This window comes from Phocoena phocoena, chromosome 4 (genome assembly GCF_963924675.1).
Source record: "Phocoena phocoena chromosome 4, mPhoPho1.1, whole genome shotgun sequence".
NCBI classification, from domain to species: Eukaryota; Metazoa; Chordata; class Mammalia; order Artiodactyla; family Phocoenidae; genus Phocoena; species Phocoena phocoena.
The window spans coordinates 130,863,673-130,889,985 of NC_089222.1; the positions used below are offsets into that span (position 1 = coordinate 130,863,673).

A 26,313-nucleotide genomic window follows, 5' to 3' on the forward strand; every position below is an offset into this window, starting at 1 on the left:
ATCCAGAAGTCTCACATACTTCCCAATCCCAATCAAGAATATATTGTCTTTAAACTGACATTCATAGTTAAGAAACAATCCCAAAATAACCCCCATACAGGTCTCGTTCTACTCATCCATAATCAGTGTGCCAGTGTAAACCATTATAGTTTAAAAAGATACAGGGAAAAAAAAAAAAAAAGATACAGGGAACTCCCTGGTGATCCAGTGGTGAGGGCTCCATGCTTCCACTGTAGGGGGCACGGGTTTGATCCCTGGTCGTGGAAGAAAGATTCCGCATGCAGGCATGCATGAATGAATGAATAAATAAATAAATGAAAATAAAAGGATACAGAACAGTAATACCTCAATTAGATCATCCAAGACAGCTTTTCTTTCCATATGACTATCACAGCAACAAAGGGCACTGTACAAAATGTCCACCAAGAAACTAGCATCCTTCCTTTGATCTTCATTTAGCCAACCTATTACTTTCTGGTATAAAAACTGTATTGCGGGATTTTTTTGTGCAAGTTTGGCTATTTCAAGAGGCTTGGCTTTGACAATACTCTGTTTTTCATCACCTAACAGCACTTTAAATACTTGGCTTGAAGAGAAGGAGTTGAGCAGAGTGGAAAGAAACCTTAGATGTTGCTCCGACTTTTGTTCATTGACATAATTAACACTCATTTCTGCTAGTTTACAGACTAAGTCTTCCAAAGGTTTTTTCCTTAGGGGTGATATAAGGTCTGAGCAACTGTGAGTGAGAGAAGGTTCAGCCATTAATTCAGAGCCTTCACTATTCTCTCCTTCTGAGGAGACATATTTCTCATTCTCTTTATTACTTTCAGGCATCTCATCAGCAAATCTAACCTTACCAACGTTTTTTTTATTTAACTTCAACAAGCTCTTTGGCTTCTGAAGGACCTGTAATAGGTTAGAAACACCCAAAACTGACTTAACATCAGTTTCAGGCTCATTGATTTTCTCAACACAGATCTCTGACAGTCTTCCCCAGAAATTCAGCAGCACTTTCTCCAAATTGTAAGCTGTTTTATCATCTTTATCCAAATCTACTTTGGCTTCCCATGAACTTAAAGTTTCTGCCAAATGGTTAAATAGCTGCTCATCTTGCAATCTTGGGTTTTTGAGAACTGCATCAATAAAAGGAATCAACTAAAAGAGAAGGTAGAAATATTAAAGTTCAGTTGTCAGGGAAAATGAAATTTAAACAAGGTATTTGTAAAACATTATAAATTTTCATATTTAATAACTGAAAAACATGAATATTTCCCCAGAACTATGAAAGAGTTAATTTGAACCTGAAAATCATCTTCATATCATTCAGAGAGCCTAACGATTTCACTGTATCTCCCCAAATTACTTCTTTTTTATGATATAATTGACGAAGATCATTGGTCATCAACTCTTTGGATCTTCTGAATTTATTCAAAGTGTTTTGCTTTTTTCTAAACCAATATGAAAGACATATAGGACCCACAGAATTCAGAATGCTTTCTCTTAAATTACAAAGATAAGAGAAATTAACTATCTGAGACATCAACTAGGATCTAGGCTTATGTAATCATATTAATTTCCTACCATAAGGAACCATATTCCAGGACCCGCTCTCATCACTAGTTCTAAAAGCCAAGCACAATTGCTCACAAAAGGATAAATGTACTACATATTTTAGAAGGAACAAGATGATTATAATATAAACTAAAATACAAAATGTTGAAAATTGCATCTTCTAAATTATTTGCGACTCTCTAAAACAGAGTTTGTACAACCAGAGAGTGACTAGTACTTAGGCATTATGGTATTATGATAACAACTAACAATACAGAAATTTTCACTTATTGGTCAGCAATACACATTATTTAATTTGTAAATCATAAAAATGAAATCTTTACAAGGAAGGCTAATTAATAAAAATGGCAACAAGACACAATGAGCTTGATTCTTTATAGTTAGTGTGCAAAGGCACTGATGATTTTTACATTATAAATACCTGATCATTGACGAGCATCTCTTCTATCTCTTCTTCACCTAAGTTTTGCTGCATTATAAAACGTAAGCATTCAAAAAAAGCAGATATTACTGCTGAGCACTCTGAAAAGCTGGTTTTGGTTCTTTCTGTTGATAGCCTAAGAAATAATAAATACCTGTGGCTTATTCCTTCATGAAAAAGAAAATAAGCAATACAAAAATACCAAAATAAAGGCATGAAAAAGAATTTCTAAAAATAATTTCTTCAATGAAAAACTAAGAACAACCAAAATACAGCCCGATTAGAATATAAACTTGAAGAACTATGAAAAATAGCATATCTTCAAAAATGTATCAACAAAAGATAACATATTTATTTTCTATTCATGGACCAATCCATCTGCAAATTTCAAAGAGAGGACTTAACCAAATAAAGATAATACTGTAGTGGAAAAAAAAATTTTAATCATTAATAAAACTGGGTATCTTTTACTAAGTTCAACAAATATGCTGAAATGACGTTTTAAGTGTGACTTTAAACAGCTATTATATTTAAGTTAATGGAAAAGTTCACTGGTTCATTTTCTGCACTCGGGCATTTGTATTTATCAACATACCAAAAAATGGGTCATTGAAAAAGAGCCTATTTCTACCTAAGGGCCTTGCCATAATTTATCTCACTTTCTGCTGCATACTACCACTGAAGTGTTGAAAGTACCCAAAAAAAGAATTCCAACTGTAATTCTCCGAAAACTTTAAAAGTGTTTAATGAACAGCAAAACAATTTGGGGAAATTTACATATGATAATAACAAGTATGTCATTCTGCCCATTTATGAAAATAAGAAAAAATCTATTTTGCTTTAAACGTCAAGAATTTAAATTCCTTACCCTGCAACTAGGGAGGTGAGAAAATTTTTGAAGAAATCCAACTTTGGATCTGTAATAGACTGAGGGAGTTTGCTGATAAATGGCAGAAGATAAGGATATATGACAGCAGCCAGACCCCGACCTCCTTCACGAACCATAGCTGACAGCTTGGGAAACACACTTTTTTTTGCATTTACATGAAGCCAACAGTCCTTCCCAAAAAAAAAAAAAAAAAAAAGATTATAATAATAATTAGAGATCATAAACATACATTTCCCAATTAAGAGAGAAGACATATAGACTCTCAAAAATAAAAATCAAGTATTCTAACTAAAGAGGGTCAAAATCTCTCACCACCATTAAAAACTAAAAGTCTGAAATTATAAGAAATTTATTACATTTAGTAATTATGTATACAACATACTTCCAGGACAATATTGATCAGAAATAACTATTTAGGGACTTCCCTGGTGGTCCAGTGGTAAAGAATCCACCTTACAATGCAGGGGACGTGGGTGTGATCCCTGGTCAGGGAACTAAAATCCCACATACTGCGGGGCAACTAAGCCTGCACACCACAACTACTGAGCTCGCGCACCTCAACTAGAGAGCCTGTGTGAAGCAAACTACAGAGCTTGCACACACTGGAACCTGTGCGCCACAACTACAGAGCCCACGTGCCCTGAAGCCTGCACACCACAACTAGAGAAGAGAAAACAACCCACACGACACAACTAGAGAGAAGGCCGCACATAGCAACAAAAGATCCTGCATGCCTCAATGAAGATCCCACGTGCCGCAACTAAGGTCTGAGGCAGCCAAAAAAGAAGTAATATTTAACTGAAAAGACTTCTATAAAAGCTGCTTTCTAAACAAACAAAAAACAAAACTGCTTTCTAAAAGGGACAGCAATATTTAATCTTAAATATAATATTCAGATATGTTGATTTCAATGGGCCATATAAGTTTAAAGGATATTGATATTGACTAAACAGAAAGTAAAATAAAAATGCTATACCATTTTATAGTCAGTTTAAGATTTATACAAAGTTTTGGATTAAATATTTTATTCCCAGGAAAGCATTTTTCTAGCAAGTTTTAAATATTACAATCTGATAGGCTCTCTCACATGGTATCTAAGGCTTCTAAAATACAACTAAGAAGACAAATATTCCCAGCTGTACTAAATGTACCTCTTTAACCTACCTCAATAGTTGTAAGTGTGTAAAGCACAGCTTCCCAGAGGGCAGGGCATACAATGGGGTCACTGTCATCAATGCTAAGAAGGACAGATGGGCTCACTTTGGATGCTTCATCTTTCATCAACTGTGGAGTACGCTGGCACAAAGCAGAAACTAACTCAAAATAGGCTGAGCGGATCTGAAAGAAAAAATGGAAAGCTGAATTAAACTAAAGCCTAGTCAAGGTATGATAAAATTTTATTTATGGTAATGGCAGGTAAGCTATTCATACTAACCCTCCCATTAATAAAACTAAAGGGGCTAGAAAAAATACTCTTTAAAAATCTGAAGAACACCACAGAGCTTAAAAGACATTAGGAATTACCAAGCCAAAAGTGAAGGCAGAAAGAATTCAACTTTCTATTTCTTTGGCTCAAGCAAATACAAATCCTCTCTAGTGTAAGAAGCCTTCATTTGGGGGCTCAAATTATCCCTATGAATATACTAGTCAGCACAAAGTTAAATACAGCCAAACAAAAAATAAGACACCATGAGCCACTGTGCAGAAACAAAAGATAACACAGAGACCTGAGACTTTAAATCTTATAATTATCTATCAGTTACAAGCTCCATATCAACAACGTTTATTATATTTAAAGAAACAAAAGTTTAAAAAAATTTGAACAGAAAACGATCTTAGAAAAAGCACAGCAGATCTGAAAAAGAACCAAGCACAATTCCTAAACTAAAAATACACAAATAAATAAGAGCACAATTCATAGTTTAACAGCGTCATACTCAACATTAAGAGTCTACAACTATTTCCATTAAAGTAAGAAACAAGAAAAGGAAGCCCGCTACCACCACTTCTATTCAACATGGTACTGAGAACCTAATTAATACAGAGAAAAGGGGAAAAAAAGAAACTAGAAAGTAACCCAAATTACTGTTTATAATCATAGCAAAATAAAAGGCTATAAAAAATATCCCAAAAAATCTAAAGACAGGACTTCCCTGGTGGCACAGTGGTTAAGAATCTGCCTGCCAATGCAGGGGACATGGGTTCGAGCCCTGGTCTGGGAAGATCCTACATGCCATGGAGCAACCAAGCCCGTGCACCACAACTACTGAGCCTGCACTCTAGAGCCTGTGAGCCATGACTACTGAGCCTGCACGCCACAACTAGTGAAGCCTGCGTGCCTAGAGCCCATGCTCCGCAACAAGAGAAGCCACCGGAATGAGAAGCCCACGCAATTCAATGAAGAATAGCCCCCGCTCACAGCAACTAGAGAAAGCCCACGCCCAGCAATGAAGACCAAAAGCAGCCAAAAAATCAATTAATTAGTAAATTTTTTTTAAATTTAGGAAAAGGAAAGCTAAAGACAAATAATAAGAACAGGAGGAAGAGGAGCTTCAAGATGGCGGAGGAGTAAGATGTGGAGATCACCTTCCTCCCCACAGATACATCAGAAATACATCTGCATGTGGAACAACTCCTACAGAACACCTACTGAACGCTGGCAGAAGACCTCAGACCTCCCAAAATGCAAGAAACTCCCCACGTACCTGGGTAAGACAAAAGAAAAAACAGAGACAAAAGATCAGCGACGGGAGCTGCACCTCGGGGAGGGAGCTGTGAAGGAGGAAAGGTTTCCACACACTAGGAAGCCCCTTCGCGTGCAGAGACTGCGGGTGATAGAGGGGGAAGCTTCGGAGCCGCGGAGGAGAGCGCAGCCACAGGGGTGCAGAGGGCAAAGCGGGGAGATTCCCGCATGGAGGATCAGTGCCGACTGGCACGCACCAGCCGGAGAGGCTTGTCTGCTCACCCGCCGGGGTGGGCGGGGCTGGGAGCTGAGGCTCGGGCTTCGGAGCTTAGATCGCAGGGAGAGCACTGGGGTTGGCGGCATGAACACAGCTTGAAGGGGTTAGTGCACCACAGCTAGCCAGGAGGGAGTCCGGGAAAAAGTATGGACCTGCCGAAGAGGCAAGAGACTTTTTCTTGCCTCTTTGTTTCCTGGTGCGCGAGGAGAAGCGATTAAGAGCGCTGCTTAAAGGGGCTCCAGAGACGGGCGTGAGCCGCAGCTAGCAGCACGGACCCCAGAGACGGGCCTGCTGCTGCTGCTGACACCAAGAAGCCTCTGTACGAGCACAGGTCACTCCCCACACCGCAGGAGCCTGTGCAGCCTGCCACTACCAGGGTCCCGTGATCCAGGGACAACTTACCCAGGAGAACGCACAGCGCCTCAGGCTGGTGCAATGTCACGCCGGCCTCTGCCGCAGCAGGCTCGCCCCGCATTCGTGCCCCTCCCTCCCCCCCCCCGGCATGAGTGAACCAGAGCCCCCGAATCAGCTGTTCCTTTAACCCTGTCCTGTTGGAGCGAAGAGCAGACGCCCTCCGGCAACCTATACACAGAGGTGGGTCCAAATCCAAAGCTGAGCCCCGGGAGCTGTGCAAACAAAGAGAAAGGGAAATCTCTCCCACCATCCTCAGAAGCAGCGGATAAAAGCTCCACAATCAACTAGATGTACCCTGCATCGGTGGAATACCTGAATAGACAATAAAGCATCCCAAATTGAGGAGGTGCACTTTGGGAGGAAAGATATGTATTTTTTTTCCCCTTTTTCTCTTTTCCTGAGTGTGTATGTGTATGCTTCTGTGTGTGATTTTGTCTGTATAGTTTTGCCTTTACCATTTGTCCTTGGGTTCTGTTTGTCCGTTTTTTTTTTTAAGTATAGTTTTTAGTGCTTGTTATCATTGGTGAATTTTTTTTGGTTTGGTTGCTCTCTTCTTTCTTTCCTCTTTTTTAATTACTTTAAAAAAAATTTTTAATAATTATTTTTTATTTTAATAACTTTATTTTATTTTACTTTATTTTATCTTCTTCTTTTTTTCTTTCTTTTATCTTCTCCCTTTTATTCTGAGCCGTGTGGATGAAAGGCTCTTGATGCTCCAGCCAGACATCAGGCCTGTGCCTCTGAGGTGGGAGAGCAAAGTTCAGGACACTGGTCCACAAGAGACCTCCCAGCTCCACATAATATCAAATGGTGAAAATCTCCCAGAGATCTCCATCTCAACACCAAGACCCAGCTCCACTCAACGACCAGCAAGCTGCAGTGCTGGACACCCTATGCCAAACAACTACCAAGACAGAAACATAACCCCACCCATTAGCAGAGAGGCTGCCTAATATCATAATAAGGCCACAGACACCCCAAAACACACCACCAGACGTGGAGCTGCCCACCAGAAAGACAAGATCCAGCCTCATCCACCAGAACACAGGCCTCAGTCCCCTCCACCAGGAAGCCTGCACAACCCACTGAACCAACCTTAGCCACTGGGGCCAGACACCAAAAACAACGGGAACTACGAACCTGCAGGCTGCAAAAAGGAGAACCTAAAAGCAGTAAGTTAAGCAAAGTGAGAAGACAGAGAAACACACAGCAGATGAAGGAGCAAGGCAAAAACCCACCAGACCTAAAAAATGAAGAGGAAATAGGCAGTCTACCAGAAAAAGAATTCAGAATAATGATAGTAAAGATGATCAAAAATCTTGTAAATACAATGGAGAAAATACAAGAAACATTTAACAAGGATCTAGAAGAACTAAAGAGCAAACAAACAGTGATGAACAACACAATAAATGAAATTAAAAATTCTCTAGAAGGGATCAATAGCAGAATAACTGAGGCAAAAGAACAGATAAGTGACCTGGAAGACAAAACAGTGGAAATAACTACTGCAGAGCAGAATAAAGAAAATGAATGAAAAGAATTGAAGACAGTATCAGAGACACCAACATTCGAATTATAGGGGTCCCAGAAGAAGAAGAGAAAAAGAAAGGGACTGAGAAAATATTTGAGGAGATTATAGTTGAAAACTTCCCTAATATGGGAAAGGAAATAGTTAATCAAGTCCAGGAAGCACAGAGAGTCCCATATAGGATAAATCCAAGGAGAAGCATGCCAAGACACATATTAATCAAACTATCAAAAATTAAATACAAAGAAAAAATATTAAAAGCAGCAAGGGAAAAAATAACAAACAAGGGATCAGGTTAACAGCTGATCTTTCAGCAGAAACTCTGCAAGCCAGAAGAGAGCGGCAGGACATATTTAAAGTGATGAAGGAGAAAAACCTACAACCAAGATTACTCTACCCAGCAAGGATCTCATTCAGATTTGATGGAGAAATTAAAACCTTTACAGACAAGCAAAAGCTAAGAGAATTCAGCACCATCAAACCAACTTTACAACAAATGCTAAAGGAACTTCTCTATGCAAGAAACACAAGAGAAGGAAAAGACCTACAATAACAAACCCAAAACAATTTAGATACTGGTAATAGGAACATATATATCGATAATTACCTTAAATGTAAGTGGATTAAATGCTCCAACCAAAAGACACAGACTGGCTGAATGGATACAAAAACAAGACCCATATATATATGCTGTCTACAAGAGACCCACTTCAGACCTAGGGACACATACAGACTGAAAGTGAGGGGATGGAAAAAGATATTCCATGCAAATGGACTTTAAAACAAAGACTATTATAAGAGACAAAGAGGGATATTACATAATGATCAAGGGATCAATCTAAGAGGAAAATATAACAATTGTAAATATTTATGCACCCAACACAGGAGCACCTCAATACATAAGGCAAATACTAACAGCCATAAAAGGGGAAATCAACAGTAACACATCATAGTAGGGGACTTTAACACCCCACTTTCACCAATGGACAGATCATCCAAAATGAAAATAAATAAGGAAACACAAGCTTTAAATGATTAAACAAGATAGACTTGATTGATATTTATAGGACATTCCATCCAAAAACAACAAAATACACATTATTCTCAAGTGCTCATGGAACATTCTCCAGGATAGATCATATCTTGGGTCACAAATCAAGCTTTGGTAAATTTAAGAAAATTGAAATCGTATCAAGTATCTTTTCCGAAAACAACGCTATGAGACTATATATATCTATTACAGGAAAAAATCTGTAAAAAATACAAACACATGGAGGCTAAACAATACACTACTTAATAACCAAGAGACCATTATAGAAATCAAAGAGGAAATCAAAAAATACCTAGAAACAAATGACAATGAAAACACAATGACCCAAAATCTATGGAACGCAGCAAAAGCAGTTCTAAGAGGGAAGTTTATAGCAATACAATCCTACCTAAGAAACAAGAAACAGGGGCTTCCCTGGTGGTGCAGTGGTTAAGAATCCGCCTGCCAATGAGGGGACACGGGTTCAAGCCCCGGTCCGGGAAGATCCCACATGCTGCAGAGCAACTAAGCTCAAGCGCAACAACTACTGAGTCTGCACACCTAGAGCTGGTGCTCTGCAACAAGAGAAGCCAGGACAATGAGAAGCCCGTGCACCACAATGAAGAGTACCCCCGCTCAAGAGAGCCCCCACTCACCGCAACTAGAGAAAGCCCGTGCATAGCAACAAAGACCCAGCACAGCTATAAATAAATAAATAAGTTTAAAAAAAAAGAAACATATCAAATAAACAAACTAACCTTACACCTAAAGCAATTAGAGAAAGAACAACAAAAAAACCCAAAAGTTAGCAGAAGGAAAGAAATCATAAAGATCAGGTCAGATATAAATGAGAAAGAAACGAAGGAAATGATAGCAAAGATCAATAAAACTAAAAGCTGGTTTTTTGAGCAGATAAATGAAATTGATAAACCATTAGCCAGACATCAAGAAAAAAAGGGAGAAGACTCAAATCAACAGAATTAGAAACGAAAAAGGAGAAGTAACTGACACAGAAGAAATACAAAGGTTGAGAGATTACCACAAGCAACTCTATGCCAATAAAATGGACAACCTGGAAGAAATGGACAAATTCTTAGAAATGCACAACCTTCCAAGACTGAAGCAGGAAGAAATAGACAATATGAACAGACCAATCACCAGCACTGAAATTGAAACAGTGATTAAAAATCTTCCAACAGTGGTGCAGTGGTTAAGAATCTGCCTGCCGGTGCAGTGGACACAGGTTTGAGCCCTGGTCTGGGAAGATCCCACATGCCGTGGAGCAACTAGGCCCATGAGCCACAACTACTGAGCCTGCACATCTGGAGCCTGTGCTCCGCAACGGGAGAGGCTGCGACAGTGAGAGGCCCGTGGACCGCGATGAAGAGTGGCCCCCGCTCACTGCAACTGGAGAAAGCCCTTGCACAGAAATGAAGACCCAAAACAGCCAAAAATTTAAAAAAAAAAAAAAAAAAAATCTTCCAATAAACAAAAGTCCAGGACCAGATGGCTTCACAGGCAAATTCTATCAAACATTTAGAGAAGAGCTAACACCTAACCTTCTCAAACTCTTCCAAATTACAGCAGAGGGAGGAACACTCCCAAACTCGTTCTACAAGGCCACCATCACCCTGATACCAAAACCAGACAAAGCTGTCATGAAGAAAGAAAACTACAGGCCAATGTCACTGATGAACATAGATGCAAAAATCCTCAACAAAATACTAGCAAACAGAATCCAACAGCACATTGAAAGGATCATACACCATGATCAAATGGGGTTTATCCCAAGAATGCAAGGATTCAATATACGCAAATCAATCAATGTGATACACCATATTAACAAATTGAAGGAGAAAAACCATATGATCATCTCAATAGATGCAGAGAAAGCTTTCAACAAAATTCAACACCCATTTATGATAAAAACCCTTCGGAAAGTAGGCATAGAGGGGGCTAACCTCAACATAATAAAGGCCATATATGACAAACCCACAGCTAACATCGCCCTCAACAATGAAAAACTGAAAGCATTTCCACTAAGATCAGGAACAAGACAAGGTTGCCCAGTCTCATCACTATTATTCAACATAGTTTTGGAAGTTTTAGTCACAGCAATCAGAGAAGAAAAAGAAATAAAAGGAATCCAAATCAGAAAAGAAGAAGTAAAGCTGTCACTGTTTGCAGATGACCTGATACTGTACATAGAGAATCCTAAGGATGCTACCAGAAAACTACTAGAGCTAATCAATGAAGTTGGTAAAGTAGCAGGGTACAAAATTAATGTAAAGAAATCTCTTGCCTTCCTATACACTAATGATGAAAAATCTGAAAGCAAAATTAAGAAAACACTCCCATTTACCACTGCAACAAAAAGAATAAAATCGAGGAATAAACCTACCTAGGGAGACAAAAGACCTGTATGCAGAAAATAATAAGACACTGATGAAAGAAAATAAAGATGATACAAATAGATGGAGAGATGTACCATGTTCTTGGATTGGAAGAATCAACATTGTGAAAATGACTATATTACCCAAAGCAATCTACAGATTCAATGCGATCCCTATCAAACTACCACTGGCATTTTTCACCGAACTAGAACAAAACATTTCACACTTTGTATGGAATCACAAAAGACCCTGAGTAGGCAAAGCACTCTTGAGAAAGAAAAACAGAGCTGGAGGAATCAGGCTCCCTGACTTCAGACTATACTACAAAGCTACAGTAACCAAGACAGTATGGTACTGGCACAAAAACAGAAATATAGATCAATGGAACAGGATAGAAAGCGCAGAGATAAACCCACGCACATATGGTCACCTTATCTTTGATAAAGGAGGCAAGAATATACAATGGAGAAAAGACAGCCTTTTCAATAAGTGGTGCTGGGAAAACTGGACAGCTACATGTAAAAGAATGAAATTAGAACACTCCTTAACACCATATACAAAAATAAACTCAAAATGGATTAAAGACCTAAATGTAAGGCCAGACACTATCAAACTCTTAGAGGAAAACATAGGAAGAACACTCTATGACATAAATCACAGCAAGATCCTTTTTGACCCATCTCCTAGAGAAATGGAAATAAAAACAAAAAGAAACAGATGGGACCAAATGAAACTTAAAAGTTTTTGCACAGCAAAGGAAACCATAAACAAGACAAAAAGACAACCCTCAGAATGGGAGAAAATATTTGCAAATGAAGCAACTGACAAAGGATTAATCTCCAAACTTTATAAGCAGCTCATGCAGCTCAATATCAAAAAAACAAACAACCCAATCCAAAAATGGGCAGAAGACCTAAATAGACATTTCTCCAAAGAAGATATACAGATTGCCAAGAAACATATGAAAGAATGCTCAACATCATTAATCATTAGAGAAACGCAAATCCAAACTATGAGATAACATCTGACACCGGTCAGAATGGCCATCATCAAAAAGTCTACAAACAATAAATGCTGGAGAGGGTGTGGAGAAAAGGGAACCCTCTTGCACTGTTGGTGGGAATGTAAATTGATACAGCTACTACGGAGAACAGTATGGAGGTTCCTTAAAGAACTAAAAACAGAACTACCATATGACCCAACAATGCCACTACTGGGCATATACCCTGGGAAAACCATCATTCAAAAAGAGTCATGTACCACAATGTTCACTGCAGGTCTATTTACAATAGCCAGGACATGGAAGCACCCTAAGTGTCCATCAACAGATGAATGGATAAAGAAGATGTGGCACATATATACAATGGGATATTACTCAGCCATAAAAAGAAATGAAATTGAGTTATTTGTAGTGAGGTGGATGGACCTAGAGTGTGTCATACAGAGTGAAGTAAGTCAGAAATAGAAAAACAAATACTGTAGGCTAACACACATATATGGAATATTAAAAAAAAAAGTTCTGAAGAACCTAGGGGCAAGATGGGAATAAAGACACAGACCTACTAGAGAATGGACTTGAGGATATGGGGAGGGGGAAGGGTAAGCTGGGAGAAAGTGAGACAGTGGCATGGACATATACACTACGAAACGTAAAATAGCTAGCTAGTGGGAAGCAGCCGCATAGCATAGGGAGATCAGCTTGGTGCTTTGTGACCACCTAGAGGGGTGGGAGAGGGAGGGTGGGAGGGAGGGAGATGCAAGAGGGAGGAGATATGGGGATATATGTATACGTATAGCTGATTCACTTTGTTACAAAGGAGAAACTAACACAACATTGTAAAGCAATTATACTCCAATAAAGATGTAAAAAAATAAAAGAATGTATCAGAACAAATTTGGCAGAAATTATCAAAAGATTGTTGTAAATAATAAAAGGATTAAAAAAAAAAGAACTAACAGGAGCTCAGAAGAGTTGCTGGATACAAAATTAATGCACAAAAGCATAGCATTCCTATACCACAGTAGAAACAAAATAGAAAATGGAATCAGAAAAGGAACCCCATTTCACAATAGTAACAGAAACCATGAAGTCATGTTCAGTATGCAGTATATTATAAAATACTATTCCGGGATGGCAAGGGCCTAATATAGGCTAAATAATTTTGAGAAAGACGAACCAAGTTGGAGGGTTTCAGGACTTACCGTAGAAGTTATAATCAAGGAAGTGTGGTAATGGTGTAAAGATAGACATAAAATGTAACAGAGTAAGAGTCCAAAATTAAAATCTCATATGTTCAACTTAATTTTGCCAAAGGTGCCAGGGTGGTGGGGTGAGGAGGAGCTGGTAGTCTTTCAAGAAATGGATATCTATGTGAAAAAAAATCTGACTCTCACCTTTATGCCATAAACAAAAATTAACTCTAAAAAAACCTAAACTATAAAACTTCCAGAATAAAATATAAAAACATCTTTGCAACCTTCAAGTAGGCAAAGACTCCTTATATAAGAAATGAAAAGTATGAAGTGTAAAAAAAAAAAAATTGATAACTGGGACTTTAAAACACCTACTCTCCAAAAACCATGGAAAAAAAGTGAAAAGGCAAGCCACAAACTATAATAAAACATTCATGATACTTTACCTGACAAAATACTTGTATCCAGAATAACTAAAGCATATTCGTAACTCACAAAAACCAAAAACCCAACTGAAAAATAGGCAAAAGAATATCAAGTAGTTACAGACTGATACATTGATCTTCCTGCAAAGAACAACTATAGACTCTATGAACCCGACACAAAAAAACTGTCCAAGGGCTCTGAAGACTGAAATACACACTTTGGAGCTGGTATCATAACTTGGAGTAAGCAATCACACATACTGAGTTCCCATTTTGTGCAGTTTTGCCCTGAAGGTGGATGCAGTCACCACCAGAGGCACTGGGGCAGCTACAACTGCAACAGAAAGCCTGACATCCCTCTGGTTGGAGGAACTGGAAGAACCAGGAAAAGGAGCCCAGGGTAACCAAGATGGCAAGAGAGTAGTAGGGAACTCCAGAAAGAAGAGAACCAAAGAATAGAACCCCCACGTTCTGTGTTTAAACAGTCTAAATCTACAGCTGACACTTGAACCATGCCCGCTGCAGGCATGAGAGTTTGTTGAGTCTAACCAAGTTGATTGCCCACTAACACAAAGACATCAACGCCCTTTGGAGCAATATAAAATAACCCTGTCTCCAAAACATAACATTCCAGGATACAATCTAAATATATACGTCTAGGATGCAATCTAAATATTTATGTGTAGGATACAATCTAAAATCCCTCAACATATGAAAGCCAAGAAAATGTGATCTCAGATGTTATTATCAAACACGTACTTTACAGCAGCTATTATAACTATACTCAGTGAGGTAAAGAAAAATATGCTAACAATGAATGAAAAAACAGGAAACAGATACATGTCATTATACATTTGTCCAAACCTACAGAATATACAACATCAACAGTGAACCCTAATGTAAATTATGGATTCTGGACAATAATGATGTATCAATATAGGTTCATCAATTGTTTAAAAAAAAAAAAAACAGGTACCACTCTGGTGAGAGGATGTTGATAATGGGGGAAGCTATGTATGTGAGGGGCAGGAGATATATGGGAAATCTTGGTACTTTTTCCTCAATTTTGCTGTGAACCTAAAACTACTCTTAAAAGAAGTCTTAAAAAAGTAGAAAATTTCATCAAAGAAATAGAAAATACAAAAACCAAATTGAAATTTTAGATATAAAAACTACAACATATTAAATTAAAAGTGAGCAAAAGGGTTAAACAGACACCTCAAAAAAACAGAAGATAGGGAATTCCTTGACAGTCCAGAGATTAGGACTCAGCACTTTCACTGCTGGTACCCTGGTTCAATCCCTGGTTGGGCAACTATGGTCCCACAAGCCAAGTGGTGCTGCCAAATAAAAATAAAGAAAAAAAGAAGAAATACAAATGGCCAATAAACATATTAAAAGATGTTCAATACCATTAGCCATCAGGGAAATGCAAATTAAAACCACTATGTAAAGTCTCTACCCCAGAGGTCAGCAAACATTTTCTTTAAGGAGCCAGAAAACAAATATTTTAAGCTTTGCAAGCCATACAGACTGTGTTGCAACTACTTTGTTCTGCTATGTTAGCATAAAGCAGCCACATACAATACAAAAACGATTTACAAAAACAGGTCACGGGGCTTCCCTGGTGGTGCAGTGGTTGAGAGTCCACCTGCCAATGCAGGGGACACGGGTTCGTGCCCCGGTCTGGGAAGATCCCACATGCCACAGAGCGGCTGGGCCCGTGAGCCATGGCCGCTGAGGCTGTGCGTCCGGAGCCTGTGCTCCGCAACGGGAGAGGCCACAACAGTGAGAGGCCCGTGTACCGCAAAAAAAACACAACAACAACAACAAAAAACAGGTCAGGTGTGCCAGATTTTGACCCATGAGCTGTAATTTGCCGATCCCCGATGCCACACCCAAGAGAATGACTTAAAACAACGGACAATATTGAAGTAAAGATATGGAACTAAAAATTTCATACACTGCTGATTAAGAGTGTAAAATAGTACAACCACTTTGAAATACTGATACAAGCAACAACAAAGAATCTTAAAAACATTACGCTGAGCAAAAGAAAGCCAGATACAGGGAATTCCCTGGTGGTCCAGTGGTTAGGACTCTGCACTCTCACTGGCGAGGGCCCAGGTTCAATCCCTGGTTGGTAAACTAAAATCCCACAAGCTGTGCAGCACGGCAAGAAAAGAAAAGAGAAGAAAAGAAAAGAAGCCAGATACAGAGTAATATATGGCTCCATTTATATGAAAACCTAAAAAAGACAAATCGAATCTGTAAGTGACAGAAAAGTAGATAAATAGTTGCCTAGGTTAAGGGAGAGGATGACTTGCAGGGACACAAGGAACCAATTTTTGAGTGATAAAGATGTTTTACTTCTTGATTGTAGTGGTTATGTGGGTATGTACATGAAGATGAGTGTATACATCTGTCAAATCTTAAACTGTGAGCTTAAAATGACTGCATTTTATTGTATGTAAATCATACCTTAATAAAAGTTGTTTAAAAAGATATTCTAGGATATTTTTTAAATACCTGAATAAATTGTGAGATAATTTTAACATCAGGTTCAATAACCTAAAAACAGCAAGTCTCCCCAAATCATTCAGTGGAACCCCAATCAAAATTCCAGTTAGATGTTATTTTTCAGGAATTCAATAAATTTACTTAAATTTATACAGAAGAATAAATTTCTAAAACAACTTAGTCTTGAAGATGAAGAAAAGAGTGCCTCCCCTGAGCAATTATTAGGACATATCATAATGTCATTTTAACAGTGGTACTGGCGTAAGAAGAAACAAAGACTAATAGATCAGAAGATAGAGTTTTGAGAAAAACTCATGAACATATGGGAACTTAATATACCGTAATGGCAGGACCATAAATCAATAGGGAGAGAATGAACAGTTTAACTAGGTGATGTTAGGAAAAGTGGCTCACTGTACATGAAGAGAAATGTAACTAGATCTCCACTTAACACCACATAAAAAGGTGGGTTACTGATGGATTAAAAACTTCATATGAAAGATAAAACTAAAGAGATTAAAAGATATAACTGTTAAGAAAGATATAACTATTAAAAAAGGATATAGCTGTTTCAAAAGATATAACTATTAAATATAACAATATTTTTATGGTTTAAAAGTGAGAAAGGCCTTCATAAGGCAAAATCAGTGGTTTTGATTACATCAAAATTAAGATTTCTTTATAAAAGAGGACACATGAAAGGTGACAGAATGGGAGATTATTTACAATGCCTAAAAATGACAAAAGGACTAATATTTAAAATATACAAGGAACTCCAGTAAAATAAGAAAAACAGAACTTCAACAGAAAAAAAGGGGTGAAGATATGAATAAGTAGTTTACAGAGGAAACATAAAAATCTAAAAAGCTTATGAAGAGATGTTAAAAGTCACTAGTTAGCAGAGTAATTAAAATTAAAGAAAGGTATCATTTGAACTCCTAATTAGACTACTGAAAAATAGGAAGTTGAATGATGCCCAGCCCTGGCTACAGTATAAGGATATATAGTAGTCATCATGTATTGATAGTTGAGCCTAGACTAATGCAGCCAATCAGGTAAGCAATCTGGCACTACTTCATAAAATTAAGTACGCCTATACTCTTTGACTCAGCAATTCAGAAATTAAGAGAATTTCAGAAAAAGAAATTCTCACAGATCTGGGGATACATGAATGAAGATGCTCACTGCTGCCTTATTTGTGAGAGCAGGGAGTCGAAGGCAATCAGGGTGTCTATCACTGGGGGAATGAACAGGTAAAATGGAATGTATGCAAACTTCTGAGTACTACACATCAGTTAGAAGCCATGGGCCAGATATACATACAGGAATGTAATGGATTTAAATATCTTAGTACTTTTTAAAAAACTACTGGGACTTCCCTGGTGGTCCAGTGGGTAAGACCCCGTGCTCCCAATGCAGGGGGCCTGGGTTTGATCCCTGGTCAGGGAACTAGATCCTGCATGCATGTCACAACTAAGAGCTCACATGCTGCAACTAAAAGACCCCGAGAGCTTGGGACTTCCCTGGTGGCGCAGTGGTTAAGAATCTGCCTCCCAATGCAGGCGACACAGGTTCGAGCCCTCGCCCAGGAAGATCCCACATGCTGCAGAGCAACTAAGCCCGTGCGCCACAACTACTGAGCCTACGCTCTAGAGCCCGCGTGCCACAACTACTGAAGCCCTCACACCTACAGTGCAAGGAAGAGTAGCCCCCACTCGCCGCAACTGAAGAAAGCCCACGCGCAGCAAAGAAAACCCAACACGGCCAAAAAAATAATTAATTAATTAATTTAAAAAAAGATCCCGCATGCCGCAACTAAGACCCAGCGCAGCCTAAATAAATAAATAAATATTTCTTTAAACAAACAAACAAAAAGTACATGTATAAAAATTAAAGGGCTTCCCTGGTGGCACAGTGGTTGAGAGTCCGCCTGCCGATGCAGGGGACACAGGTTCGTGCCCCGGTCTGGGAAGATCCCACATGCCGCAGAGCGGCTGGGCCCGTGAGCCATGGCCGCTGAGCCTGCACATCCGGAGCCTGTGCTCCGCAACGGGAGAGGCCACAACAGTGAGAGGCCCGCGTACCACAAAAAAAAAAAAAAAAAATTAAAAAAACTACTAAGTAAAAAGCAATAAATGGGATGAAATATAACACAGTATCATTAGTATCATTTATGTGAATTAAAAACACATGCAAAAAGGCTGTGACATGCCTAACAGAGAAAATTAGATAAACTTCATTCAGGCATGATGTCTAGTGCTGTTGTGTGGGAATTCAAAGTTAGTGAATCAACAATATACATTAAATAAGGTGTCTTTAAACAGATACACATAAAACAAGGTTATGTACTAACCAACTGTCAAAAATGTCGTGACAAGAGACTAACAGGAGCCTAAGCCTGCATTTCCCCTAAGAGCGATGCTTCGGTGTTTACTAATTCAGTGTTCGTGGACTTCACAGAATATAATCACAGTAAGTAATGAGAATCAACTGCACAGACGAAAGCACATACATTAATCACACTTAGAACAGGCAGCTGGTGGAGGTGGAAAATGGAGACAGACAGACAAAAGGGAAAAAATAAATACATTAAAAGGAAGAGACTTGCACACACCCAGCAGTTTTAAGGTGCCATGAACACAGGAAGATGATGATTCAACTCTGAATCTGAGGTCCAAACAACTAAATAAAAAAATGAAAATACAAGAACATTCTAGTAAGAGAGGTAATTCAGTCCCACCACAAAAATGTGTCTGCAGAATTTTAAACATAAACAATAAACATGAAGCCTAAATAAAAAATAACAAGATCAGGGGAGAAAAAAGAATCAGAGGAATGTCTTAAAATAAAAAAGATTAAGATACCTGAGGTATACTGTGTTTTCCATACTTCCAAAACTTATTCTGTGATAAAAGAGACTTAAATTTCTCCTCCAGAGAATCAAGTTCATTATCGGGTAGGAGGCAAAGCAATTTTTTCAATGCCAATAAGGAACAAGTTACAACCCGATAGAATTTAGCTTCTCTTTCTTCCTCTGGAATAGTTCTTGATGTAAAAAGAAAATAAATACATATAAGGATTGAGAATAAGACAAACTACATATTCAGCACTTCTATTTTAAATGTTTTATCATTGAATATCTACCAAAGTTGCTTTATCTCTATATTCATTCTCCCTGTGCCAAACCCCCGCAAAATACATAGAATTTTCATCACATATTATTCGAATAATAAAAGGTGAAAGTAAATCAAGAGTTGTGGCTTGAAATAAGTGTGCATGTACACTGCTCTCAGTAGCAGTTAATTGGATGATTAGAGAATAAATAACACTGCACCTAAGAGTACTTTCCCTTACAGATTCTTAATAGTTTGATTAGAACACAAGAGTAAAAAGTAAATGGAACATCTTACTATTCTTACAATAGAACTATTCATAGTTCTTCAACTATTTTCATCCAGACCTTAAAATGGTTCCTGCTATGACTGTCAAAAGGCAAATGTGGAAAAAACCTAAAAACATCTCTTTGTAAAAGAACCAAACACGTGCGCCCAGATAATTCAAGTTAAATAGCGGGACAACTTGCAGGTAAAAGCACTTAAAACAGCACCTGGAAAATAGCACTATATTAAGTATTTTCACCTCTACATTTAGCATCCCTTTTTTTAAAAATGTCACATTGAAATTATCATCTTATTACCTATGAGTGAAACATAGTTTCACTTAACCTGAGTTACACAGAAACAATACAACTTACTGTGGGTCACTGAGTGTATCAGGTGTTTCTTTTATAAGATGATCCTGCAGCACCTATGGGGGGAAAAAATGCCATAGACTTGAGATTTTATTGAATTGTCAGTGGTGAAGAGACAGAACATAAACTTCATCTTAACTAAAAGTTTTTATCCCCTTTCTCACAAAAGTAGCAAAATTAAGTAGCAAAACTAAAAGGTTTGAATTTTACCATTTTTTTTCCCCTATCAATCCCCAAGGTTGGCACCTGCTGGGGTAAAGAAGGATAAGGTACTTCTTCCAAACACCTCCAGTTTCCACTGAGAGGAATTTTCCCTTAAATACTCCTGGCCTCTTGCTTCTCCATTCCTCTTGCACACAGCAGTGAAGTGAATGGGATGTCCGATTAGTAAGTTTGGGAGTGAATTAGGCTCTGCTTTCCTCACCCCTCTTTTTTGAGCACCTCCCTGCTCACAGAGTACACACATTGTGCTCTGCTCCATCATGGAGGAAGGTTTAAGGCTCCATTTGAAATGCTGAGTAAGTCTGTTTACTTCTGGGGTACAGTACTAGTAAGTCCACTGTTCCAGTATCAATTTTATCAGCAATAATAATAACCAATATTTACTGAGTTTTTCCATTTACCATGTATTGCTTTGAGCACATTCCATGCATTAATGAAATCCTCAAAACAACTCGATGAAGTACAAGTTAATTCCTACTTTAACAGATGAGGAAATGGAAGCACAGAAACTTGCCCATGGTCAAACACCCCAACTAATGGCAGAGTGGACTAGAACCCAGTGGTATGACCCAGAGCCCATGTTCTCTTACAGATCCTATGACATTTCGATCTCATTTGCCTAACTCCTCTCTAATAAATTTGTTTTGAACTTAGGAAAGTTCAAACCCAGTATCTGTATATCTGTGACACAGCCAACTAAAGGTAAAATAATGGAGGAAATAATCCACATATCCAATGATCAGTTACCCATCCATAATAAAACCAAGAACAAAAAGACAACCAAATAAACAAAACTATGAATAGCCAAATTAATTATCTCAAAATCCATTTTCTAAAACTCTTAAGTGTCCAAACTCATGATACTTCACTCGTAACATTCATCACTTGATATTTTAAAGAAACCAATGATATTTAATTTATAGTTGGGATAGAGAACTCCCTTTGAGAGTATGATTAAACCTACAAACCCTAGGGAATTCCCTCGCAGTCCAGTGGCTCGGACTCAGCGCTTTCAAGGCTGGGGCCCTGGTTCAATCCCTGGTGCGGGAACTAAGATCCTACAAGCCGCGCGGTGTGGCCAAAAAAACCCACACAACTACAAACCATCACCCTAGAAAAACAACTCTGGTACAACAGAAAAATAAAGAATGTAAGAACCAAGAACTTAAAGGGGGAACTAGAATGCATGTGTGTGTAGAGAGATGTTGGGTGAAGAGATCAGATAGGTAAGAAGGGACCACATCATGCAGAGCCTTGTAGGCCAAGATAAGAAATCTGGACTTGTAAGTATAATGGGAAGCCACAGAAAGGTCGACTAACTGAAAGGAGGGAAGCAGGGAGAAAACAAGGGAGGAGGAGGGAAGGTGTTTAAGTAGGATTATACATAGGGTGCTATGGAAATATAAGAGTACTAAATAAAGAAATAAATGCAAGCATTATCTTTTTTAAAAAATTTTTACTTCTCCTCAATGGACTCACAGTCCATCTATTTTTATTTCTTGGTATAATACTAACAAATTGGCGTCTAGTTTTTTCCAGTCCATATATAAGGAATAGCAAAGAAGGAGAGAAAAAATGAGGAAGGACAGTATTGTGTACAAACTAAAAACCACAAAAGTTATGGCTGATATCGGTCTGGCAAAACTGCTGGCCAAGTGTTGGAGAAACGTATATCTGTTAATGGGAGTATCATAAAAAACCGGGTAAATAAATATTTTAAAAAATAATAAATAAATAAACCTATTCTTAAAAAAAAACTGGGGAAAAATCCCAAATGTGTATTAAAATGAAAGAAGTTAAATAAACTGTTGTATATCTATATATACAAAGGAATACCAGGGATGAAACAGATCTGTATACATGTATTGATTTGAAAATATGGGGAAAAAAAGTTTAGATTCGATTTATAGATGTATTCTTTTTTTAGATTATATATTACAAAGCACCTATCTAAATTTTTTTAGATACAGTAAATTAAAACATTAAAATAAACAGGGAAAACTTAAATCATTTAGAAAGATCCAATCCAAAAAGCTAATTATGTTTTAAAAAGCCAAAATGGTCAACTTTGACAAACACCATTTAAAAAACACAATCTTCCACTGAAAATATTTCACTTCTCATACCCTCACAATGCTAGGTAAAAGAGCCGCCTTTGTAATACGCTTTATATCCCTTAGATACTTTAAAATTAGATACAGAAAGGTTCCAAGGACTTACACTTGTAATTTCATCCTTACAAAATGCTATGGCTTCAGGTTGCTTGCTTGGAGGGAAAGCTGCTTCAAAGGCATCTTTTGCTGCAGATGCAGCTGGTGTGTAAGTATCACACTGAGCCATTAGCCAATAGCCCATTAAACTTTTTAAGTAAGGAGCCAAGTGTTTCTTAACTTTAAGGATAAGTTTTTCAAAAGCTTGCTGTGTGGCTTCTCGAACCCGGCGGTCATGATCCTATTGAAAATATAACATGGTTTAAAACAGCTCTAACCCATAAAAATAAATACTGACATTTCTGGGTATGCGATGAAGACCCATTAATAAGAATTCACCTATGCACAAAGCTAAATTCAATAATTATATTAAAAAACTGATTAATTTTTCCTTTTCCCAATGAGATAAAAATGACTGTATTCAAGATAGAGTCAGGGCTAAACCTGGAATAAATAAGCAATTCATTCTCATTCTTCTGCAGGAAGTATACAAAGAAATTACATTGTCAAAATTTACTATGACTTAAAAGTATCTAGGTAATTCTATAGTAAGGACCTAACAGACTCCTTTTTACAACCCAACATGATCCAATCTGCATAATAATATTGACATAACATTCCATAACCCTCATCAAAAATGAATCATATAAATTTGACAGTCCCCACAACTTCAACCAAAAACAAAAACAAAACAAAAAAACCACAACAGAAATATACTAGTCAAGTCTTAATACTTACTAGTGAAATTTTGCAGAAAATTCTTGGCCAATATGGAAGAACTCCTTTTACAATTTCCGTGTCTCTCTCTGTACACATGGTTCCAAATTCCTGCATAGCCTAAAATAAATTATTAAAATCGTTAAGGATCAACAGCCATAATATTGGCTGTTGATTATATTTATGCTGTTCTAGAAGCTTAGTCTATTTTATGTAACATGAGAATACACCATCCCTGTTTGTGTCACATGGGACTAATCTGAAGAGTTCTTTATAGGTTACTATGGTAGAAACTTTTCAGTTGTTTTAAAAAATATATAAAACATACACAAACAAAAAAAAACCCATTTAAAATTATAGAGTCAAAATTACATTACTTAATAGGAAAAAATGTAAAGCCAGAATTCCAAAGTGATTCTAAAAAGTGCAGAACAAACTAACTTATAACCCAGAAGATAAGTATAACCTAAAGTCTGTATCAGCAAAAAGTACAATTGTAAAAGTACTTATTAGTGATGATTCTTCATTTAAAAGTACTTATTAGTGATGATTCTTCATTCTTCTTTACATAAAATATGCCAATAACATTTTAACAAAAAGATTTTCTTGATCATTTTAATGAAAACAATAAAACTTGCTTTTAGTTTTGTCGTGACATCTTTCTTTGAAAGTTTTCGCAGCACCATTCGGAAATCAGAATCCACAAGACTGTCTATTTCTTCAGCTCCTTGAATAGCAGGAACATAGCCTAGGTCACTGTGAAATGTTCCAAAACCAATAAATCCAGGCACTGTTCCCTGTTCCTTGGCAAGGAGTTCTGCAGCTCGGCCACTGTTTGAAGGCTGGTAAGAAAGTAGGGAGAAAAAAAGTCAGAGTCAAGGAAGAGTTCAAAATTTAACTTTGAGTTCTTTGGAGTAATTACTTGACAATTCCCACAATAAAGCAAACTTCTATTTGAGGACTTTTTCCCCCTAGCCTATGCATCTATTGCAATGTTTGCCAAAGATAAATATTTTTGTCACCAAGAATTTAACAATAATGATCCTAGGAGCTATTTCCTAGTTTCCTAAACATCAGAACCATGTTTTTAAAGTTGTGATTACAAGCCATTAGAGGCTCATGGGCCATGACAACATTTTAAAGAAATAGAACAAAATTTTAAAAATCAGAATGCATCACATATGGTAAGAATAAGTACTGTTTTATGAAATTTTTTATTTCCAACTTTTGTATAAATAGTATGTATACACATATATGTATACTGTGTAGTGATGCAAAATTAACTCATAAATGGATATCTCTTCATTCATCCACTCATTCAACAAATATTTATTAAGCAACTACCCTAGGACAAGTCTAATGATAGCAACTTCTAGACAAGGAGTTCCTTGTGGGCAGACACACTCATTTCCACATACCCAAAGCCTAACCAAATCTCTTTGGGCTAAAATGGTTACAAATTACATTAGTATGTACATAAAAATCAATACAATGATCAGGATATAAGATACACTCCTTTGTTTAGAAACACAGTCAGTGGCTTGTTTGATTGATACACAATATATAGTAGCTTCCAGTACTAAACGTTAAAGGATTCTTTGTGACAAAGAAAGAAAATACTTGAACTGTTGAAAGAAATTAATGTATTCATTGTCATCTAATAGGAAAATGTCTCAGTTCAATGTCCAGGATGACATCACAACCCATCTAAACTCATCTATTTCTTATTCCTCCGTAAGAATGTCTGAAAATCCAAATGTATGATTCAGTTTGTTCATACCTAGCAAAACTGTGTTTGGGAAAATCATTTATCAAGGAATAATAATCTGTACTACTTTCTAAACTGAAATGAGTGACCAGAAATGAAAATGATGGACTAGATATTTTTTCAAAACAGTGGCACTTGGCCTAATTTCAAAAAAGGTTCTCTATTTTAAAACTTTATTAAAATGAACTAACATTATTCAGTTTACCTTTCTCAATATTGATACATGAATAAAGAGCTACAAAGGAAGTTAGTGAATTATAATTCTGAAAACTATGATGACATTAAGACATTGGAGTTTTACCTATAATCTCATGTGTAAACAGTTTTATTATGAAACAGAATAATGAAATAGTATAAAAAGCTAAAAGCTAAAGGAGTCAAGGCTGAATTCTGAACTGACCTGAAGACCAGAGCTGACAGTGATAACTAAGTACAGAAAAGATATCAGATGTCCAGTTTCACAGAAACAAATTATTTTCAACTAATTGTATCTTTTTTTCAATATCTACTTTGAACTTAAAATGTAGTTACTGTTTCTTGTTACCTTCTCCACTGTACGTTAGATGCTCATACCCACAGTTCAAAAATTAAGAACCTCGATACTATTTCTGGCAGTTAATTGTCTCTTTTTTTTTTTTTTTTTTTGCGGTACGCGGGCCTCTCACTGTTGTGGCCTCTCCCGCTGCGGGAGCACAGGCTCTGGACGTGCAGGCTCCGGACGCGCAGGCTCAGCGGCCATGGCTCACGAGCCCAGCCGCTCCGCGACATGTGGGATCTTCCCGGACCGGGCACGAACCCGCGTCCCCTGCATCGGCAGGCGGACTCTCAACCACTGCGCCACGAGGGAAGCCCGCTGTTAATTTTCTTATACTACACCTACTTCATTCTTTTGTGCCTGGCTTCTAGAGGTATAATATTTGAGGTGGCAATCCTGAGTCTACAGTTTAAAGACCAAATTCAGGAAGCTTTCGGGATCTTTCACCATCTGGCCTCGACCTCTCCAGTCATCTTTCTAACACTTTTTTCTTCCCTTGTCCCACTTCCTCCTCCCTGCTCCCTTTTGTTCCCACCATTTATGTTCTAGTTCCAAACTCAATACAAAGTTCCCCAAATATGTCATGCCTTTTCAGAAAATCTGGTCTTTTTATTCATTTTTTTCAAACAGCAAACACATTTTTTTAAAAAAAATTTTTATTGGAGTATAGTTGATTTACAATGTTGTGTTAGTTTCAGGTGTACAGCGAAGTGAATCAATTATACATATACATATATCCACTTTTTTTTTTTTTTAAGATTCTTT

At 37.6% G+C, this 26,313-nt stretch overlaps 1 protein-coding gene across 2 annotated transcripts in view; it reads right to left on the bottom strand.

Annotated features, from left to right (window-relative positions):
- The window catches only part of LTN1 (listerin E3 ubiquitin protein ligase 1), a 63,031-nt gene that overhangs the window by 33,821 nt on the left and 2,897 nt on the right, over positions 1–26,313 (bottom strand). For both annotated transcript variants that reach the window (XM_065876201.1, XM_065876202.1), the window contains exons 2-10: positions 23,884–24,087; positions 23,267–23,365; positions 22,539–22,769; positions 20,100–20,152; positions 19,210–19,390; positions 4,047–4,220; positions 2,862–3,052; positions 1,994–2,129; positions 346–1,155 (exon numbers count right to left, since the gene is read on the bottom strand). In XM_065876201.1, coding sequence (XP_065732273.1) covers positions 346–1,155; positions 1,994–2,129; positions 2,862–3,052; positions 4,047–4,220; positions 19,210–19,390; positions 20,100–20,152; positions 22,539–22,769; positions 23,267–23,365; positions 23,884–24,087 — 2,079 coding nt within the window. The remainder of the gene's footprint in view (positions 1–345; positions 1,156–1,993; positions 2,130–2,861; positions 3,053–4,046; positions 4,221–19,209; positions 19,391–20,099; positions 20,153–22,538; positions 22,770–23,266; positions 23,366–23,883; positions 24,088–26,313) is intronic.